At 36.8% G+C, this 21,130-nt stretch overlaps 1 protein-coding gene across 5 annotated transcripts in view; it reads right to left on the bottom strand.

Moving 5' to 3' along the window:
• The window catches only part of Lmpt (four and a half LIM domains protein limpet), a 934,906-nt gene that overhangs the window by 272,934 nt on the left and 640,842 nt on the right, over window positions 1-21,130 (bottom strand). Inside the window, exon 1 of one of the 5 annotated variants that reach the window (XM_081759228.1) lies at window positions 921-1,119. The exons of the other annotated variants lie outside the window; for them this stretch is intronic. Coding sequence (XP_081615354.1) covers window positions 921-1,043 — 123 coding nt within the window. The 5' untranslated portion in view covers window positions 1,044-1,119. Of the gene's footprint in view, window positions 1-920; window positions 1,120-21,130 lie in introns of those variants that run through there. 5 annotated transcript variants of the gene reach the window in all.

Raw genomic sequence — 21,130 nt, 5'->3', positions numbered from 1 at the left:
TGCCCTTTAAGCTGAGAGAGACGATGATTAAAGCAAATGGGTGATGATGAAAGAATTGGTGGAATGGGAAAGTGGGAGGAAACGGGAATACCCAAGAAAACCCACGGACTCTATGTTATCCACCAGAAATTTACTTAGTCAGGGATCGAACCACGGACCTCACGGACCAGAAGTAAGCGCTCTACCACTGAACCACCGTGACCCCTATGAAAAGTTTTTATAGCCTATGTTAAGTCAAATTTCCTAATCTATATCCACTCTTGTAACTCTCTTAACGATCCTTTCAGTACCGATGCTACAATGAGACCTGGACCTAACTAAATATCACAATGGAAAGAAATTGCGTGAATTTATCAGAACGCGTAAGAAGACTTTAAGGGCCTTCACTACAGCGAAATTAAACTACCGCTAATTTCAGAGTTGAGTTGAGTTGATTTTAGTTTAGCGCCCCGTTCAGCAGCGAGGCTATATGAGACGTGGACCTACTGATTAACATGGAATCCGAACCACATGAGCTCCCGCCGGGCCGCTAATTTTAGAGTTTTTCTGGAATTTCTTCAAAACAAATAAAAATATTCGAAAAGGAGAAACGTAATGAACTAAATAATACGATTTTGCATATCATATCTTTACCACAATTCACTTATCTGCTTTTAGTATGCCGCTATTTACAGAACCCTAAAAAAAAAAAAAAAAAAATGCTAAATCTATCTACAGTACCAAATCGAAAGCAGATAGTTGAGTTGTAATAACGGTATCACATGTAAAATCGTATTGTTTAGGTCACTACGTTTCTACTTTTCGAATATTTTTTTTTATTTGTTTTGAAGATATTACAGAAAAAACTCTAAAATTAGCGGTAGTTTAATTTCGCTGTAGTGAAGACCCTTAATCATGGTGAAAGAACATAACGTACTTACTTCCTTAACTTCTTTAACTTGTGGCATTTTGATGACCTCTTCATTGGTGACTTCAATGTTCTGTATTTCAGCAACCGCGGCTGCCTTGACCTTTTTGGTCGAGGTTTTAGTTTTTCCAGGCATTGTTGATAATGTTCAGTAAATCTACAGAACTAATCAAATCACTCTTCTTCTATAGGACACACAAGAAAATAAGAAAAAAAAGTTTCTCGTAACACGGAAACGTGCAGCAGATACCAGGAAACTAGTAAAGCGTGGAATAGGGACTACAATGTCGACATAAACATAGACCCTCTTAAATACGCACCCAGGGACACACAAAAAAGGAAGAAGGTGGGCCAGAAAAACGAAACATTTAAAAAGGCAAGGGAGTTACGACAAATTAAATTTCGTCAACAACGGCGCAGCTGTGTGGAAATATCTCTATTCGATAAACCAGTGGACATACAATTTTTACCCTTCCGCTCAATTTCGTCTTCACGTGTCAGCCCAGGGTTTACCTAATCGTTACCCAATACATTCAGGAAGAGCTCTCCTCATCAGCTCCAGAGTGTGACGACAGTGGATATATACAGACAGAAGTCACTGAAACGAAACAAGGTCAAGGGTATATTTCGTAGAAAACAAGCCAAGCTTAACCAAAGCCACACGCTGAGAATTTGTTGCAGAAACCGTTAAAAAAAATAACCTCGCCCACTTTTCTTTTGCTCTTGAACAGATATCAGATGACATGACCTACTAATTAACCTCTGTACTTTTTTACTCATTTTCCTTTCTTCCTTTCTTCTTTTGCTTGTGTGTGTGCAAAGAAGCCACCATAATGAGTTGCGCGTAATCCAATATTACATAAACTGTAACCCGGCTGACGTTAAGTTGTGTTAACTGGGGCTTTATTAACACAGATTATTAAAGGAATACGTAGAAGAAGTGCACACATAATAGATGAACAGCAAACCGGCTTTGAATAATCCTAAAGAAGATGGATGCATTATGGAAAGGTTAAAATGTTACAACCTTAGAGTACGTAATGCAATGGTGGTTGCTAGCTATGCTTCACTTTAGCTCAATGGCAAATTCTTTTTTTCAAACAAAATAAATTCTTATTAGCGAACAGTATTTATTTTAACCTCTCTCTGTTCGGAAAATGCATTAATTTCTTTAAAAGGAAGAAAACACTATTCCAAGAATATAATAACCGTAAATTATGAAAGCTGGTGTTGGTTTTGAACAACCACATTTTTCACCTACACTCGCTTACATATGCTGATGTACCATCCTAGAAAAACCACCCACCGTCATACTTCCCCTAAAATCAGTACTTCACTTAAACTTCTTCAGTGGTTTTAAGCTCCAATAACCCTGCCGCTCTATGCGATTAAAACTTTTTGCTGTTATTTTGTTTAAATTTTACAGTTCTCAATGCAAAATTTTACTTGCTATCCGGTTTAAATGTTTTATAGACCCTTCTAAATTCTCAATTATCCACTTGCTTTCACCGTCCTTGTGGTCATTCTTGTCTTATAATAGCACAAAGGGGTCTTCAGTACATTCTTCATTTTTCTTTCTTCTTCTTCTTCTTCTTCTTGTAATTAACTCAAAAACTTTTTTTTAAAGTAAGCAATTTAACATTGGATACCTCGTTTATCGCGGATAAAACCAACTTTTTTTATTATCAGTGGTAAAATTGTTCTAAGAACATTAGGGTCATATGCGGGAGTCAAATGTTCCCACCATCACAAAGAATCAGCGACTTCGCCATTGTCTTCGGGAGGCGCAAGAAGATTGACCTGCTCCTTAACTTAATAATGTCACCTGTACGTTTTGATCTTCCAGGAAAGGGAAATAGTTATATTTGTGCGTAAACCATAATTGAATCCGCCTTTCAGGATAACAACAGCGTTAAGAAAAGAGCAAAAATTATCAACCAATTGAATGAGGGATAACCAAACCAAATAAAGTTACAATATAAAGTTATTTTATATAATTAAAAGGATTTAGATGACACAAAAAATGATCTGCTTTTATATTTACTGGAAATTACAGCTTTGAATGCGGAGAGAGAGAGAGAGATAATCGTATAAATATTGAATATAAAATGGGTAATCATCGCCAAGGATTTTAAGGATCTATTAATTAAATTATGTATAAATAAAGGTAACAACTTATAGTTTGACATCTGGTGTGTGTGTGCGGGGAGGTGCTTTACTTCTTGGTAACTACTGATCGGATCCGAATGAAATTTATTGAACAAGTAACCCATCGTCTAAGGAATAAAACTAGCTACATTTGCTGGTCGAGCTCCGTCAAACAGACGCCCGGGTTGACTTGTATATTAACTTTATTCCTCGGTAACTACTCGCCAGATCTGAACAAAATTTGATGGACAAATAGCCAATTCTCTAAAGAATAATGATCGGTATTTTGGTGGTAACAAACAGTCTCGGCTCGGCAACAGAGGGCGTGTTCCACAGCTTTGCACACAAGCAGCTTCTGAGTTCGGTCAATTTTGACTTGTTTATGAATAAACTTCCAATTTCACTCGTACTATTTGCTCATCGGATAAAAGTGAAGCGCCTCTTGGTGAGCACAGATCGAATTAAATGTAATTCTGGTTGCGTTCGTAATGGCCTGCATCTCGCGGCCGCGATAATTCAAATTTGGATCGTAATCATTGGAATTTTGGTATCAAAACTATTAACTGCAACAATCGAGGTGCTCCTGTATGTACTTACAATAAAACATTATCAAACAAGCTAATAGCTATTTCTTTTGAAGAAGTTAAATTTAAGTAGAAAATTAAAGAGTGCCATTTAATTATCACATATTAAACTGCACATTAATATTTTTGGGCTACAGGAAAAGAGTTGGAAACTTATTGGCTCACGTATATAATAGCATTGGGTGAAATCGTGATGGCATAATTGGTAAGAGGTATTCACTGAAGGGGAGTGCGTAGGCGATTTATAATCTGCCATTTGTATATTCCACATTCTACCCTCGTTGTAAAGTTGCTCAAGTGTTCACCCAGCCTCTTATATAATGGTTACTGGAGAAAATTAAGGAATACAGGCAGCCGGAACTAGTGTACTCCACGAGACGAAAAATACTCTTTTTTTTAAAAAAAATTCGAGAGGAAAAGCATGACAATTTTTGTCTCCTGGGGAGTACTACTTCGCCCAAGTCTTAGATCTCAACCACTATTTCATTGTTAGGTGAGCCAGGCCCGTAGCCAGCCCCAAAACTTAGGGGGGGCGGCGGCTGAAGTTAGGGGGGGCGATCCAACCATATGATAGTTCATCACCATATTGTAGTTCTTTTGCAAGCCTACTGTAAAACTTTTAGGGGGCCAGCAAAAATTTAGGGGGGCCCGGTCCCCCTAGACCCCCCTGGATACGGGCCTGACGTGAGCCCTAGTATACTAAAACTGAAATTTGATAAAGCGATTGTACGAACACAAGAAAGAGCATTTATCAACGTTTAAAGATTCAGAAGTCACTACCAATACTTCAATCATAAATACGGTTCAAATGCTGCTCTATTATATTCTTGTAGACTTGTCGTGACGCGGAAGAATTCTGATAACTTCCAGATAAAAATTAAGAAAAAAAGTAAACATAAATTTTGTACATAAATTTCCAAAACGTCAGGAGACGAGAAAAAGATTTCGAGAATCGAGACAAGATTAGAAAGAATTCTTCGAAAATTAAGACAAGATCTACTAAATTTAAAAGATGATACGAGAAAATGTTAATACACTATTAAAGCACAATTAAAATTATCATTGGCAACGAACAACATACGCTCCTGCACTACAAAAATTTGTTTTTCTCACAAACAACGAAGGAGAATTTACCGTCGAGCATGTATTTTTTTTTAACTCAAATATAATCTATTGATATATATCTTATTTTCGGACGGAAACTATATGTAAACAAAAAAATAAAGTTTACGAGTTAATTATTTCGGTCTATATCTCATTAATCATACTGTGTACTGCCATCTTGATGGGGTTACAATAAAAACTTTGCCGAGGATATATTTCAAGAGTTATCAGTTTCATCTTGATAGATGGCGTGGTTATCATAAGCAGAAGATTCCGTAGTCTAGTAGGTGGAGCGTTGGGTTCACATCTGCATGGTCTCGGGTTCGATTTCCGTCTGGTGTTTCCCAATTTTCGGCGTCCATCCAACGTCGTGAGCCAAACTGGGGAATCACGTGAAATGTGACGGTCTTGATGCGCCTGTTAAGAGACAGGGGGACATAGCACGTCGACGACGTGTTCGTAGCTAGACTGAACGTAGTTCAGCCGGTAGCTAGCAGATAGCGTTGGAGCGGCTCAAGCCCACAAAGGACTGCAAGTGGTTTGGTTGTCATACACCATATATCTATCTATCTATCTATCTATCTATCTATCTATCTATATCTATATATATATATATATATATATATATATATATATATATATATATATATATATATATATATATATAACGTATTGGAGTCTAAGCTAAGTGAGCTTTCTCCTATTCCAATTGCTTAAAAGAACGGGTAATAGTGATTTACTAACAAATGTCTAACACTTATGCAATAACTTTTTTAAGTACCCTATCCACAGTTAATACCGCACATAATTAAGTACAAACAGGGTCGGATCCAGGAGTTTCTAAGGAGGGTGCTATATAGAACGCTGATATATAGAACGGAGTAAAACGATATCACTTCGTTTTAGCCCTGATTCGCTTTACGTATCTTTTAAGTTATTACGTTATTATAGTAAACATATCAACTACTAATTTACTGACCATAAACATGAATTGCATCCAAAAATCTTCGATTTATTCCTCTGTAGTATACGTACATAAAATGTCAGCAGCAATCATAGCAAATAATGATCTTGATAATACCAACATGTCCTATCCATCATAAAACAATAATCTTACTCATGACAACGAATCAATAACAACGTTCTTTCTTTTAATTATATCTAAGTTATCTGTTTAATTATTGCGCCTCTGATCAATGTTGATAAAATGGGTACAGATTAATTATAGTATCGCTGTAAATGTCGCCCAGAACGGGAATTCCGTAACAGTATTCACGGAGAAGGAAAGAACCCTGGATATTTTCAGAACACTTACTTTTTGAATAGCCCTCGTACTAATCATTATTACATCAATATAAATATTTTTCTTTTCTCTTCTTTCTCCATATATATATATCAATTCATTTATAACAATATTTTTCTTTTATTACTAATTACATATCATAAACGTCGATTCATTACAAATATCATTTATGGGTCTATCCAAAATTATAGGTAATTGATGACTTACGCAGAGTTACTAGTTAATTGTTCCTCTTTTACATTGAGCGATAACATCCATATACAAACAACATTATTTATAATTAAGATCGTCATCTTATCAAAACAACAACAAGATCAGAAGGCAATAATTACATTTAAAAGCTTCAATTTAAGATCAATGTCATGGATTTCAATTTAACATAATCAAATCTGTTTTGAACATGTAAAGTAAAATAAAGGTAAACATAACACTCAAAGTTAATACAAAGATAAAATAAATTAATCACATCATAACATGTTGCACAAACATAAAGTCCAAATGAAGTATTCACAACACAACTCGTAATATCTGAGATAATAAAATTAAGAATTGTTATCTAAGTTTAATTTAGTTAACATATCAGGTTTAACTAAAGCTTCAACTAGTTTCAACCATTTGTTTTTCGTGATTTTCGAAGGTTGCCATACCTTTAGTTCGTCAATATTGCGCAACCCTATAGATTTGCCTGTTTTAGCATCAACTAATTCAAACACTTTAGGATTGATTTCCTTAACACATAGGTAAGGACCAGCATAGACATCACAAAACTTATAAATTCGCTTTAAACTAGCATTGCTTTGCGGATGGAGCTTCAGAAACACCATGTCGCCAGTTCTGATCTGGTACTTATTCTCGTGTTCTTCCTTTACTTTTTCATTGCGCCGTTGGAATTTTCGAGATCGACGAGTTTGTACCATACTTATCAAATGTGAGGGTTCCAAATCCTCCGAATCTCTTAACTTTATATCAAAATGATGTTCAATGGAGTATATTATATCTGTTCCGTTATGTATATTTGCCGGTGCCACTCCGAGCGAATCAGAGATAGAATAATTTAAGAAATAAGTAACTTGAGTAACATATTTTACCCAATCCGAATGTTTGTCTTTACACAAGTGTCTGAAAAGTGTGCCAAAATGGCGATGGATATTCTCCACCACGGAACTGCTCGGATGGTATGGGGTAACAAAATGGACTTTGATACCCGCATTAGCCATTGATCTTATAAATGAGTCGCTACGAAACTGTGGACCATTGTCGCATAAAATATGTTCTACTGTTCCACAATGAGGTATGTATACGTTCAATATACGGTATATAATGGCTGAAGACGTCGCTTTTCTCAAAGGATAAGCCACAACATAACGGGAAAATATATCCATCACTGTAAGCAAGTAAGATTCTCCAGAAGATGCCCTTGGTAAAGGACCATATAAATCTATCGACAGGAAGTAGTGAGGTCTATCAGGTAGTATTGAAAGCATCGGTTTATTGACAGCACGGTTATTATGTTTAATACGCATACACTCTTCACAATCACTAATATATGTTTTAATAGTACGTCTAATGGATTTCCAATAAAAGGATTTATTGATTAGGTCAAAAACCTTTCGATAACCAAAATGCCCAAAATCGTCGTGATACGCCTTCAGTATCTTAGGAATTAATGCAGGAGGAACGCAGATTTTCTTGCGATTTTTAAATTTAAAGTCTTTAATCAACAACACATCATTTGAAAGCACGAACGTGGTATTCCACCCTTTAGGGCAATTACAACCTGGGGCACATGACGACAGATGGTTGATAATTTTCATATAATCCTCATGATCTCTTTGATTCTTTATCAAGTCTTCTAAATCTACATGAACAATTTCATCCTGAAGAATCTTAAAGACGTTTATACTTAAGATGCGCTGTTCTTCACCAGGGAATATTCTTGACAATGCATCCACGGGACCATTATTTATCCCTTTTATATGCTGTACTTCGAAATCGAAGGACTGGAGTTCTAGCGACCATCTTAATAATCTATTGTTGTACCCTCGTATACTGCGAAGATATCGTAACGAACTGTGATCGGTGATTATCGTAAAATGGCACCCACTAATATATGGAGCAAACTTTTGGATCGAAAAACGTATTGCTAACAGTTCGATTTCAGTAGTAGTATACCCCTTTTCTGCTTTCTTGAGTGTCCGACTCACACAATGTATGACAGCGGGACTTTCCATTGAAGGATTGGGTTGCCAAAGAATTCCAGATATTCCCGCTAGAGAACCATCACACTGCACAAAAAAAGGCATATCATAATTCGGATGATTTAAACGAATATTTCGCATTACACAGTCCTTCAGTTGGTTGAAACTTCGTTCCTGCAACACACCCCACTGCCATGGTATTCCCTTTTTGGTAATAGTGAATAAAGGTTGTGCAATTTCAGCAAAACGGGGAATCGATTTTCGAAACCAATTGAACAATCCTAGAATTTGACGAGTTTGTTTTACATTGGTTGGCGGAGGCAGATCGTTAATAGCCTGAACTTTGGACTCGCTGAAACACAAACCCTCTGAATCGATCTGATAACCAAGAAATTCTATTGACGTTTTGAAAAACTTTGATTTTTCCAGATTTAAAGTAAACCCAGACACTTCTAAACGTTTTAACACAATATCCAGATATTTCAAATAATTTTGATAATCTTTTCCCATAATTAATATGTCGTCAGCATACACTATTACATTACTCCTCAGATCTTGACCCAGAACTCGATTTAAGCATGATGCTAACGCTGCACTTCCATTGATCAGACCAAAAACTACTCGATTATATTCGTATAGATGTCCTTCGAAGGAAAAGGCCGTGTAGGGTCGTGATTCCTTATCTAGCAGGATTTGGTTATACGCCATGACCAAATCGAGATTCCCAAAAATAACGTTCCCTTGTAATGTACTTAAAATTTCTTCTACAGGTGGGTATCTGACTTGTTGTAATTTTATACACGAATTCAATTTACGCATATCTAAAACAATTCTCAGGCGTCCATCCTTTTTCGGTACAACATGAATGGGGTTTAAGTGAACACTTTGGGACGGACTAATTATCCCGTCACGCAACATTTCTGAGATTTGTTTCCTTACATTTTCCCTGAACCTGTAGGGAATTATATAGGGTTTAGTAACAATTGGGTTTTTGTTATGTACCTCAAGTGAATATAGGAAATCTTTACAACAACCTGGGCGGTTAGAAAATACCTTTCGGTGTTTATGCAAAATCTGTACAAATTGTGAAGTTATATCTGGGTCTTTAATTTCCAAATCATGTGAAATTTTTTGGACATAAAGATCGAACGGATACGTCCCCTCACCTTCATCAACTAAATTATTTACCATATTGCATTGAAGTGAGCTTTCTTCCATATGAGAAATTAATTTTTGTGTTATTCTGTCAGTTAACCCAGGTAAGGTAAATGTTTGGTTCTCAAAGTTTAAAATTACACGAAATTGTGTTATGAAGTCGAGTCCAATCAAAAGGTTTTCATTTAACTCATTTATTACTAGAATAGGAAGATTAATATCCCGTTCTTGCACAGATAAGACAATATGAGTTCTGCCCATAACTCGCTTTTTATGTTTCCCTGTATAATCAACTAGTATCAAATTTTCAAGCTTTTCCAATCTGGGATTTGAATATTCTTTAGCAATCTTACTCCAAAATGAAAAAGACAACAACGACGCGTTAGCTCCCGTATCAAGTAAAGCGTTTAGAGAAATTCCATTAACTTTCACAGGAATTCTTGCCGTACAGAACGACTTCAAAAATACAAAATCATTGTCATAATTATATGCATCATCAATGTCATCATCGGTTTCCCAGTAACAATTTGCAATGGGTAAATATTGATATACACAACGTCTATTTACTACATCAAATTTATATTTATCATCATAGTTATCCTTAAATAAATTACCGTCGTTCGCAAGTAAACTATTAGATGAACATTGAGATGAATAATCGTGAGAACCTTCAGCTGATATGGGATTAACCCCAACCATATCAGCGGGTTTTAGTTTAAATTATGATTAACAAATGAGTCAATTAAAGTACATTGAACACCACAATCTTGGTTATTCTCTCTTGATCCATTTCCCGTTTCATTTATTACTTCGGTCCTATTCCGACAGTTCCTGCCATCTCGAGATCTCCAATTGAATCTGTTTTGAGTCACACTGGTATGCATGACATTGTTACTGTAATTACGTCTTCCACGAAAGTTTCTTCCGTTCGTCCAACTGTTCCTCGGATTACCATAATTCGTTCCATTTCTGCCGCTAGAATTGAATCTTCCATTAGCCCCAGTTCCAGTACGTATAACGGATCTTTCACTAATTCCAATGCCAGTATTATCACGTGACCTCTCATCGCTGCGAAGGTTTTCGATATTTTCACTAGTTATATTCAGGTTTCTGACAGGAATTGGATTGGGTGGATTACGATTACTTCCGCTAGGGTTCGGGAATTGATTCTCGAAGTTCTGAACTAAAATTATCAGATGATTGAAGTTTACGCATTGAGCAGACAACAGTATCTGTTGTAATTTATATGGCAATAAAATGCGTACGGAAGCGATTATTCTGGATTCGGGCTGAAACGGATTGACAAGTTTAAGTTCATTATAGGCATTAATCGTAAAATCTGTAAGAGATTTATCGACCCGAGGTGAATAGTGTCGGGTTCGCACCATCGCATCACGGTTAGCTAACAAGAAATCATTTTCGTAATTAGCCAACAGGGCCCGTTTAAATTCTTCGTAGGATTTGACATGATCGCGAATAGCTTTAAACCACAAGGAGCAAGGGGGAAGTAACAGATGTGGTAACAACTTCATAAATTTAGATTGATCCACACCCATAATTTCACACTCTGCTTCAAACTTCTCTAAGAACGAGCTTGCGGTTTCGTCACACTTACCGCTGAATTTAGTCATGGCCTTAATTTCACTGACCTTAACGTTTATTTTACTATGATTATGATTTTGTTGGCGTTGATAATGGTCTGGAACCCTTTCGCTCTCATGTATCTGCCTTCTTCTTTTGCGATCTGGACTTTGGAATCGCCTACTGTGATCTTCCACAACTAAACCATCATCAACAGAACTCTTAGAAGAAAATATCCCGTCAGTTTCTATTAATGGAGTTCTCGGGCGGTGATGCAATGCTTCCTGTTGATGATGCAATATTTCCTGTTGATTGGGAGTACCCAAAGCCTCCTTATACATAAGATCATTGTAGCCACATTCCCTCTCTTGTAACGATCTGATTCCCTCTTGTAAGTTGGATATCAGTATGCTATGTGAATTAACCTGGGCAGTAATATTCACTATCTGATTTTTTTGTTGGGCTGTCGTCGATTCCACCGCTTCAACGGCTTTCTTTATCGACTCTGTTTCTAGAGCTAGTTGATCCTGTCTATCTTGCCATTTGTTACTAAATTGTTGAAACCTAGTATCAAGTTCTCGCGTCATATCATTTGTAATTTTGACGGTAACTTCATTAGCTAATACTTGCAAATTTTCTTTCAAACTGTATTGCAAGCGATCAAAATTTTCTTGCACACCTTGTACTTTATCTGCAAGAGATTTATGCTGCACTATATGTGTTCTAACTTATCATCGTACAATTTTTGTTGTTGATCAAATTTCTGTTCTAGCTTTTCATCTTGTTGATCAAATTTCTGTTCTAGCTTTTCTAGCTTTTCATCTTGTTGATCAAATTTCTGTTCTAGCTTTTTATCTTGTTGATCAAATTTCTGTTCTAGTTTTTCATCAAGTAGTCGACTAAACATATCAATAAGGTTAGAATAGGAATGTTCAGACACAGCTGTTGCATTTCCAGATATGGTTTCGTTTGAAACACTGGGTACTTCTTCAATCTCAGAATCCTGCATATTAACAATTCTTTGTATTCTCTTCCCGCTTCTTAAAATAGTGAAACTCATAAAAAGGTATATGTACTTATGCACATAAACTCAGTTCTTACTATTCTTCGGAACTAAATAGTATGGTCCCGTGTCTTCGGCACCAGATAAAACGATATCACTTCGTTTTAGCCCTGATTCGCTTTACGTATCTTTTAAGTTATTACGTTATTATAGTAAACATATCAACTACTAATTTACTGACCATAAACATGAATTGCATCCAAAAATCTTCGATTTATTCCTCTGTAGTATACGTACATAAAATGTCAGCAGCAATCATAGCAAATAATGATCTTGATAATACCAACATGTCCTATCCATCATAAAACAATAATCCTACTCATGACAACGAATCAATAACAACGTTCTTTCTTTTAATTATATCTAAGTTATCTGTTTAATTATTGCGCCTCTGATCAATGTTGATAAAATGGGTACAGATTAATTATAGTATCGCTGTAGGAGGGAGGGAGTATTTTCAAGTAATTGCAGGAAAAAATGTTTTTTTCTCCTCTGCCTTCTTTTTCTTCCCTACTCGACAAATTTTATATTGTTTTGCTTGGTAAATCATTTTTCTTCAACCTTCACAAAATCGACTTAAAACTATTGCTTTTGGGAAGCACTGCTTTCTCTTAAGCTCTTAAACAAAAACAAAACAGAAAATTTCGGAATATTGCTATTTTCACTGCAAGCTTCTCATTTTAGTTAGTGTATATTTACAACGGATAGGGGGTTCACGTGCACCGGTGCACCCCCTTAAATCCGGCCCTGAAGTTAGATATTCCAACTTTGAGGTCATTTTTCTCGAAACCCCATGGATAAATGTGTGTTAAAATAGTAACATTTGCCTCAGCGTCCTCAAATTAAGCATAAAAAGTATAATTAGAAATTTACCTAAGCATGGACACTTTTTACTAGTAGCATGACCATTGCGTCTTTTGCTGCTGTCGTACAATAAGATTGTTCTCTTGATTATCGAAAATAACTCTACAACTTTCTGTTCGTTGATGTTTCCTGTGTGTTTTCATTGCAATTTTACAATATTTCATTGTAATTTAACAATGTATTTCATTGCAATTTAACAACATATCTTATCCCTTGTTTCTTTTTCTTTTTTTATTTACATTTATTTTTCTTCTAGCACTTACAACATAAGAGAACATCCACCTTTGTGAGTATTGTCAAACGAAATCAATCGAAGAGTCTTCCTCGCCGTTTCCTCAGCAAAATCTGAGATAACGTTGCTGAGACATATAATGGCCAACAATGAAAAGTTTCTATAGCCATTTCAAATTACAGCATTTTTCTACGTATTAGAAAGTTACGTTGTAGAATGTTCTCATTATCTTGAAATATGCATAAGTAACTTGATCATTCGGTGAATATCTTACTTCTCATTTATCATCATACGAGACTTCGAAAATTCTTTACATTTTTTGATAGGGGAGTGGTTTCATACCACTTTAAAGTTTCCACGGTAAAACTACAACAAATCAGTGTTAAAGCTATCCCTATAGCATCATTGTTAAATTACCTTGAAACTTAACACGATGAGCTCGTTTTTTTATTAAAATAAACAAAAATTGGCCTTTCAGTTTAATATTAATTAATCTAATTTTATAAATTAAGGGTCTTATTTCGCTAGATTTGAATTTTAAAATGAGGCTCGATTTCTTATTGGAAATAGAACTTCCAGTGTTTGTATTGTGAGACAAGTAGAGAATTACTTGCATAAAGGTGTTCTAGAAAGCCAGAAATAACAATGATGATAACCATGCATCACTACATACAGCTCACAGATGACGAGAAGAACCCTACAGCAGGGGTAGCGGGGAAAAGTCAACGACACGGTCAAGTCCATTTTCGGTTTTTGAGGTGTGGTCTATACTTAGATGTCGTCTGCTACTCCGGGTAGTTATCTTTGTGCTATTCCGTGGTGTCATTTGAAACCCCCATGCGAAAAGTGGGCGAGCCCACAACTACGTCACACTACTTCTGCTAGGGTTCTTCTCGTCATCTGTGAGCTGTACATCACTATACAATATATTTCAACTTCAGACGCGCACCCAGAAATTTTTGATGGCAGGGGTCCAAAGTTTGAGGAGATCCAATACTACTAAATGAAAATCAAATCTTTTGAGTTTAACGTCACACGCTTATGCTCTTTAAGTTAGGGGAGACAATGATTAAAGCAAGCGAATGATAATCAAAGAATTGGTGGAACGAGAAAATAGGAGGAAAGGGATGTCCCTAGAAAACTCAGGGCGCGATGTTGTCCACCACAAATTTACTTGGCCGGGGATCGAATCAGAAACCCCATACACCAGGGATAAGCCCTCTGTCACTGAGCCACTGTACCCCTCTCCAATACTACAAGATACTTCATCTATATATTATTGAACCGCTATTATTCTATACCCGAAAAAAATATCATAAATATTTCTTAAGTAATGCTACTTTATATATATATATATATATATATATATATATATATATATATATATATATATATATATATAATCATTTCTCTGTTAAACAAGTATAGTTTTATTAGAAAAATGTACAAATGTAAGTCGAGTTAGGAAGCTTTTTTTTGAGGGGGGAGGGTTCTGATCCGTTACCCCCCCCCCCCTTCCAGCCATGTGGGCGCGCTTTTCCTCAATTTATGAGGAAGCAGAAGTGAATACAACTAGTATGCATTAAGATCTTCGATTTAATATGGACCATAAACATTTGTCATTATATAGCTTATCTCATAGGTCTACGGCACAGTAGTTTAACGTAAATGAAAGATATATTAAATGCAGTTGTACTAGTGGAAGCTTTATGGGACACACTAAAGTTGTAACTTATTATATTGATAATCGAAAACTCCAAAAGGAAATCGATAATTAATATAATAAATTACAAATTTAATGTGCTCATGAAGCTTCCATCGATACAGCCGCATTTGTATGGACCTGTGGTCGGAAGTGCATAGTTTCGCAGTTATAGGCAAGGGCGTCGATCCTGGGAAGCTCATGTGGGCCCCCTGTTGTATTTATAAATATACAATATTTGGCATAATTTGAGTGCAATTTGTCTTAAAATCTTCATATATATATATACCTTCACCATCTGAATGCCCCCCCCCCCCCATATTTACAGAGAAATCGGCGCTCTTGGTTGTAGCGTACCAAAAACATGAATAAATTAACTTTAAAGGTCCATAGTTCCACTACTATAGGACCGATCGTATTCGGGTCCAGACATCACTGAGGAATTAGTACGTGAACTATCCAAATATCCATCTTTCACAATCTTCGATACTTGTACAATCATTTTTAGAGACGCTGTTTGGTACTTGATCACTCTCCACCTACCTCTCTGAAGATCGGTGTTCAAGTACTGGAGCATTCTTAAAGACAGATATTTGGATAGTTCACATACCAGTTTCTCAGTGATGTCTTGATCCGACTACAATAGATCCCATAGTAGTGGAGCTACGAACTTTTAAACTTCACTTCTTTCACGTTTTCGGCATCCTATATGTCCGAAACTATCCACTTTTGAGCACAGGTCCAGATGAACTTTTTCCTTATTTTGATGTCAAGAATCTGTTCCCAAAATATTGTGAAATATTTCTGAAACACCCTGTATAATGAAGAGAATTTATTTTCTGGACCTTAACATTAGGGAACAATCACACTGATTCGTTGGCTGAATTTTTTATACTGAGGATAGTTTCAACAATGGAAGAAAAACTCTTATTGATAGGTGTGGCAGCTAAGCGATTGCACACGACGCGTGAGTGTATAGATATGTGTGTGTTTAGGTATATATGTAAGTGTGTGAGATTGCTATGCTATAAGCAGCGTCCGGACTCTCACACTCTCGCTTTCCATCCCTTGGCATCGCTGATCTCAGCTCTAAAAGTAGAATCGACCTCAATCATTGACAACACTTACGAAGTAAAGAGGATGGGATATCACAAGAGAAGAAAGAAGAAAAGAAGGCAACACATCTCTCTGACAGTGTTATCGGTTGCACAACCTCTAGCTCTTTCTTCCTCTCTGATTTTGTCGTGTGACACGTGGAGCACCTCCTGTATCAAGAGACACTTTCTGCCCCTTGCCAGCCTCCCACCAGCTACAATGTCACCAAATGTGTCAGGTGGAGATTACCCGTCGTCCCAAATTTTCCTCACTCATAACACGAGGAGTTTTTTTTCTTTCTTCTTCTCCTTTTCTTCCTGTTCGATGCAATGGGACATCGCCCGATTATATGGAAGGACCGAAACGGATATTCATCAACGTAAACTTCATTCTAAGGAAGATTCATGACCTATATAACCTCCTATGGTGGCATGTGTGCGCGTTTCTTTAGAAATGAAATAGATTACATTTTAAAAGAAACACGCACGCATACCAACATACTAGGTTATATACCCACAGATCATATTCAAAATGGCTAAAAATTTCTCAAAATTTCGTGGTGAAGTTTCCAGTTATTCACTGGTTTCTCTATTCACCTTTTCGCATACTTATTTAATCGCAACAACCACGATCCTTATTAGGATCCACGACAATTAGGAACAAATTATAGATATTTTCAGGATTTGAATTTTTTTTTTTTTTTTTTTAAGTATGACTTTTCACTGCATTCTAGTGAGAAAATATTCAGCTTTTGTTACGTTTTAATATTCTTAACTTTTCATTGCGTCCACGTTCGCCAGAAGGTATTAAACGCAAAATGGCGGCTACAATTGGTAGAGAAAAGGTATTTCGTAGCTTAGACATTTACGAAAAACCAATTTCCTACAGTGGTTTACTTGCACTTTCATACAAAAAGGAAGGAAGCACCATTAGACAATTTATACGATGACGGTATGTTAATGTATTTTACACGATATCTACAGAAGAAAAAAAAAACTGTTATGTCTCCCAGTTTATATATATAATGATTGCATCAACATTCCTGAATAGCGTAATTATGGCGCGTCTTCAATTTTGCTTGCAATTTCAGAAACAATAGTCGCGTCTATAACAGTAAGGGAACCAGTGTTGCCAATTTGGGGGTAAAGCGCTAAATCTAGTGCATTTGACTTCTAGAATAGCGACGAAAAATAACATTTGTGATTAGCGACATTTTTGGTGATTTTTAAATGACGATTTGGCCATTTATTTATGAATGTAGCGATTTTTGTGATGTGAACAAGTCAAGCATTGTTAGTTTTCCTTTTACTTAAGTGAATTAGTCCAAGCGTCAATGAGTTTGGCTAATATACAGCCCATATAGCGTGTGATATCTCCAGAATCCCGCTTTGTTTTCTGATTGGCTACATCTTATCATCTAACGAAAAGCAATTTTAACTTTCCTTGTCATTTAGCTAGCAGAGCTTCCATTGAAAGGTAGAAATAATACAGTATTACTTCTAAAAGCTCGAGTAAACGGTGAATGGGTGTATGTTTTTTCTCTGTAAAGGTTTAACTTTCATATGTTTTTTCCTCGCGAGATTTCGTGAACGCGTAATTGAACCTCCGTGTTCTATATGACATGGAGTTGATTTTGGAAAATCTTTGAGTTTTACGTCCCACGGTTATGCCGGTTAGGCTAAAGGAGACGGTGATGATGAGGAATGAATGAAATGGTGGAATGAAGAAAGTGGGAGGAAACGGGAGAACCCCGAGAAAACCCACGCACACGGTGTTTGTCCACCACAAAGTTCACTTGGCGGAGGCTGGGATCGAACCCGGGACCCCAAGCACCAGAGGTGAACGCTCTACCACTGAGCCACCGCGGCCCCCGGAGTTGATTTTGGGTTTAACGTCTCGTTCAACAGCGAGACTATATGATACGTGGACCTACTAACATGGAATCCGAACCATGTCAGTTCCCGCCGGGAATCAAACCGGGTTTCTAGAGCCAAAGGCGGGTACGCTAACCGCTTTGCATGGAGTTATATATATAAAGAGAGAGAAACAAGGAATACCACGAATAATTTTTAGCGACTTTTCATTTCAAATTGGAGTCATTTCACCTGCCAATTAGCGACTTTTCGTATCAGCTTTTTGGCATTACTGAATGAAACGGGTCACGAACTTAAGAATCCGTGAGACCTGTGAGCAATCAGACTCGTGACCCCCATACTCACTGATCGAAGACTACGAAACACTGTCACACACAATGAATAGCAGTATGGAGCCTATAAATAAGGCTGCTAAGTAATTCTATAAACATGATTCCTTCTTTTCTCTCTCCCTCTCTCTCTCTCTCTCTCTCTCACACACACACACACACACAAACACACACTAAATCTATGCTGTTCTTTCCCCTTTGTTGTGCGTCTGTGTCAAAACATTGTGCTTGCTATGACAATCAATTTCCTGAATTGTTATATTGTAAAATGAAACGAAATATTTCAGTTTTAGTTCCACGGTTATGCCATGTAGGCTACAGGAGACAGTGATGAGCAGGGAGGTACGCAGGATTTTTTTTTGGGGGGGTCCAAATCCAATATGAGGATAAGTTATACTAAAATTTGTAAAATTGCTCTTAAATTCACGGAAAAATCGGGATTTTAGGAGGGGGCCTCACCCCCACGACCCACTCCCTGCGTACGTTCCTCGTGATAAAGATGAATGGAATGATGGAAGGCAGAAGGTGGGAGGGGTCGTGACGTTGCACATGGTGTTTGTTCACCAAAATCCCTATTTTGCGAGAGCTGGAATCGAAACATTCATCTCGCCCCAGAAATGAAGGCTTTACCACTGAAACACCACGGCCCTTTATTATACTGTAATGCGTTATATGTCGCAGTATGTTGCTCCTTTCTCGCTCTGTGCAGCATGCTAGCTATTGGGGACAAGATGGCTCAGTTGTAGAGCGCTCACCCATCTCTCCTGCGTGAGGTTCCTATAGTTAGATCAGAGATCAGGTGAGTTTGTGGTGGACAACATCGTGCCTGTAAATTTTCTCGGGGTTCTCCTATGCCCTTCCACATTCTCATTCCACCAAATATTTCACAGTTAATAAGCATTAACCATTCGTTTCCTTTAGCCTACAGGCCATAATCGTGGAATAGTCTTGTTTTTTTTTTTTTTGTGCTTTAATTAAGAGTATTTACGTTTCAATCTCTATTAGTTTCGTTTCGTAACATTTTATGTTCTTTTCAGAGATTTTCCTTATATTTTCTTTCTTTCTTTTTTTGTTTTAAATGCATCAGACTCCACTAGGATAATCTACAAACCATATACATTTTGCTCTAATGTGTCATGACGTCTTTGGAACAACTAGACGATTTTATTTTGTTATTTTTTTTATGTAAGTTGTGACTGTACAAGTAGGAAAACACATTCTGACTACGAAATACTGTTTTAGGGTAGTCGTGTCTCGGTGATTGGAATGCGATGATGCGTGCGGGTGGGTTGCTAAGAATAGCTTTACCCTACAGAAAAGTCTTGAGAGCGCTTTGACGATGCACGAGATTGCTCGTTACACAGTAAACAAAGGGTCTAATTCGTTCTCTATTCTTCTTTCTGGAATACCAAAATCCATCACTTTACAAAAGAAAGAGAAATACAACTTTGTAGCCTAAATATTTAGGTTTCGCCATCAAACAAAGCCCACATTATTATCACAGTATAACTCTAAAAGAAGAAACTGCACATATGTTGGTTCGATATGTCGAAACTTTTTTTTTTATTATTTATAACTTCGGAATCTTAAGAAATTAAATCACGTTCTACGATAATAGATAAATGCTACAAGCTAAACACAAGGAAATTATTTCACTGTACGGACATCATGAAAATGGGAGGAAATTTATGAAAAAAAAAAAAAATGAAATATTTCAGTATTACGTAAAGGAAATGGGTGGAATGACAGAATGAGAATGTGGACGGAAAGTAGAACTCCGAAAAACCACACGACGTCATCCATCACGAACTCACATTGCCTGGTATCGAACCAGGGACTTCTTGCAGCGAAGTGGGAAGGAAATTAGTAAGCCAAAGAAAAGAATAATTGTACATCATCAACTCCATGGCATAAGAGCAACTCTAACACCCACTGCACAAACAGCAAGCACGTTACCACTCAGCAATGAGTCACTAATACCCAGCGAAATTCTGTTTCAAGCATAAAGCAATATACAGTATTACCCTCTTTTATGTTTCCCCATTTAGCATTTTCCCACCTTTCTTTTTTAAAGTTTTCCTGTATCCATAACATACGAAAGTCTTAATTATGTTTACGTTTATGAAATTTTAATTTCCCGCTATTTTATGTTATCTCACGTCGATTTCTAGCATACCAAAGCAAGATGACCACATAGATAACAATAGAACCGGCCTCGATAACGAAATCAACCATGGTTCCTGTTTCTCGGTGAACTGATACGTAATGACGCTCTTAATCAGTGGGCTACTTATCGGATACTAAGCAAGCACACGAATATTTTCTTCGGGAGGAGCTTCAATACACTAGAGGTGAAAAGTAGTATTACCAAACACTGGGACTCTACATTGAGCACGATATGATCCCGGGGTAATTTAGAGGCTCGGGAGGGATTTTTTTCCCTAGCCATTCCTTGAAATCATCACTGCTAGTACATTCGGCGCGCGAAAACCTCACTAGCTTTCCTTTTCCGTTGTTCTATGTACACTTACCTACTAGTCAGTAGCCGTATATCCTTATAAATGAAGACATAATAATGAGAAGAGTTCATATTGAACTATTCTATGAAAAGACAAAATATAGTTTATAACAGTCTAAACACAGATTAAATTATTTAGCCGGTATTGCGTATTATATCGTGTTCAACATTTCTGAATTGAACATATTATACAGTATATGATTGGTACAGTACAACATTTTAGAGCTTCTCATTCCCCGCAATCTTTTGTATTATGAAAAGTGTAAAAACGTAAAACCATACTTTGGAACTAAGTACTACATTTTTCGGAAGTAGTATATTACATGCAGGGGCGAGTCCAGAACGGACTTCTGGGGGTGGGCGGTGGGATACTGCTACTTAGAGTTACTTTTAAGAGCTCCAAACTCTGGAATGGGTTTTATTTATATACAAAATAAGAAATTTTCTTCTTCTGGGGGACATGTTCCCCCTGG

The sequence above is a fragment of the Thermobia domestica genome, chromosome 5 (assembly GCF_964235325.1).
Source record: "Thermobia domestica chromosome 5, izTheDome1.hap1.1, whole genome shotgun sequence".
NCBI lineage: Eukaryota > Metazoa > Arthropoda > Insecta > Zygentoma > Lepismatidae > Thermobia > Thermobia domestica.
This window is presented reverse-complemented; position numbering and strand designations above follow the sequence as displayed.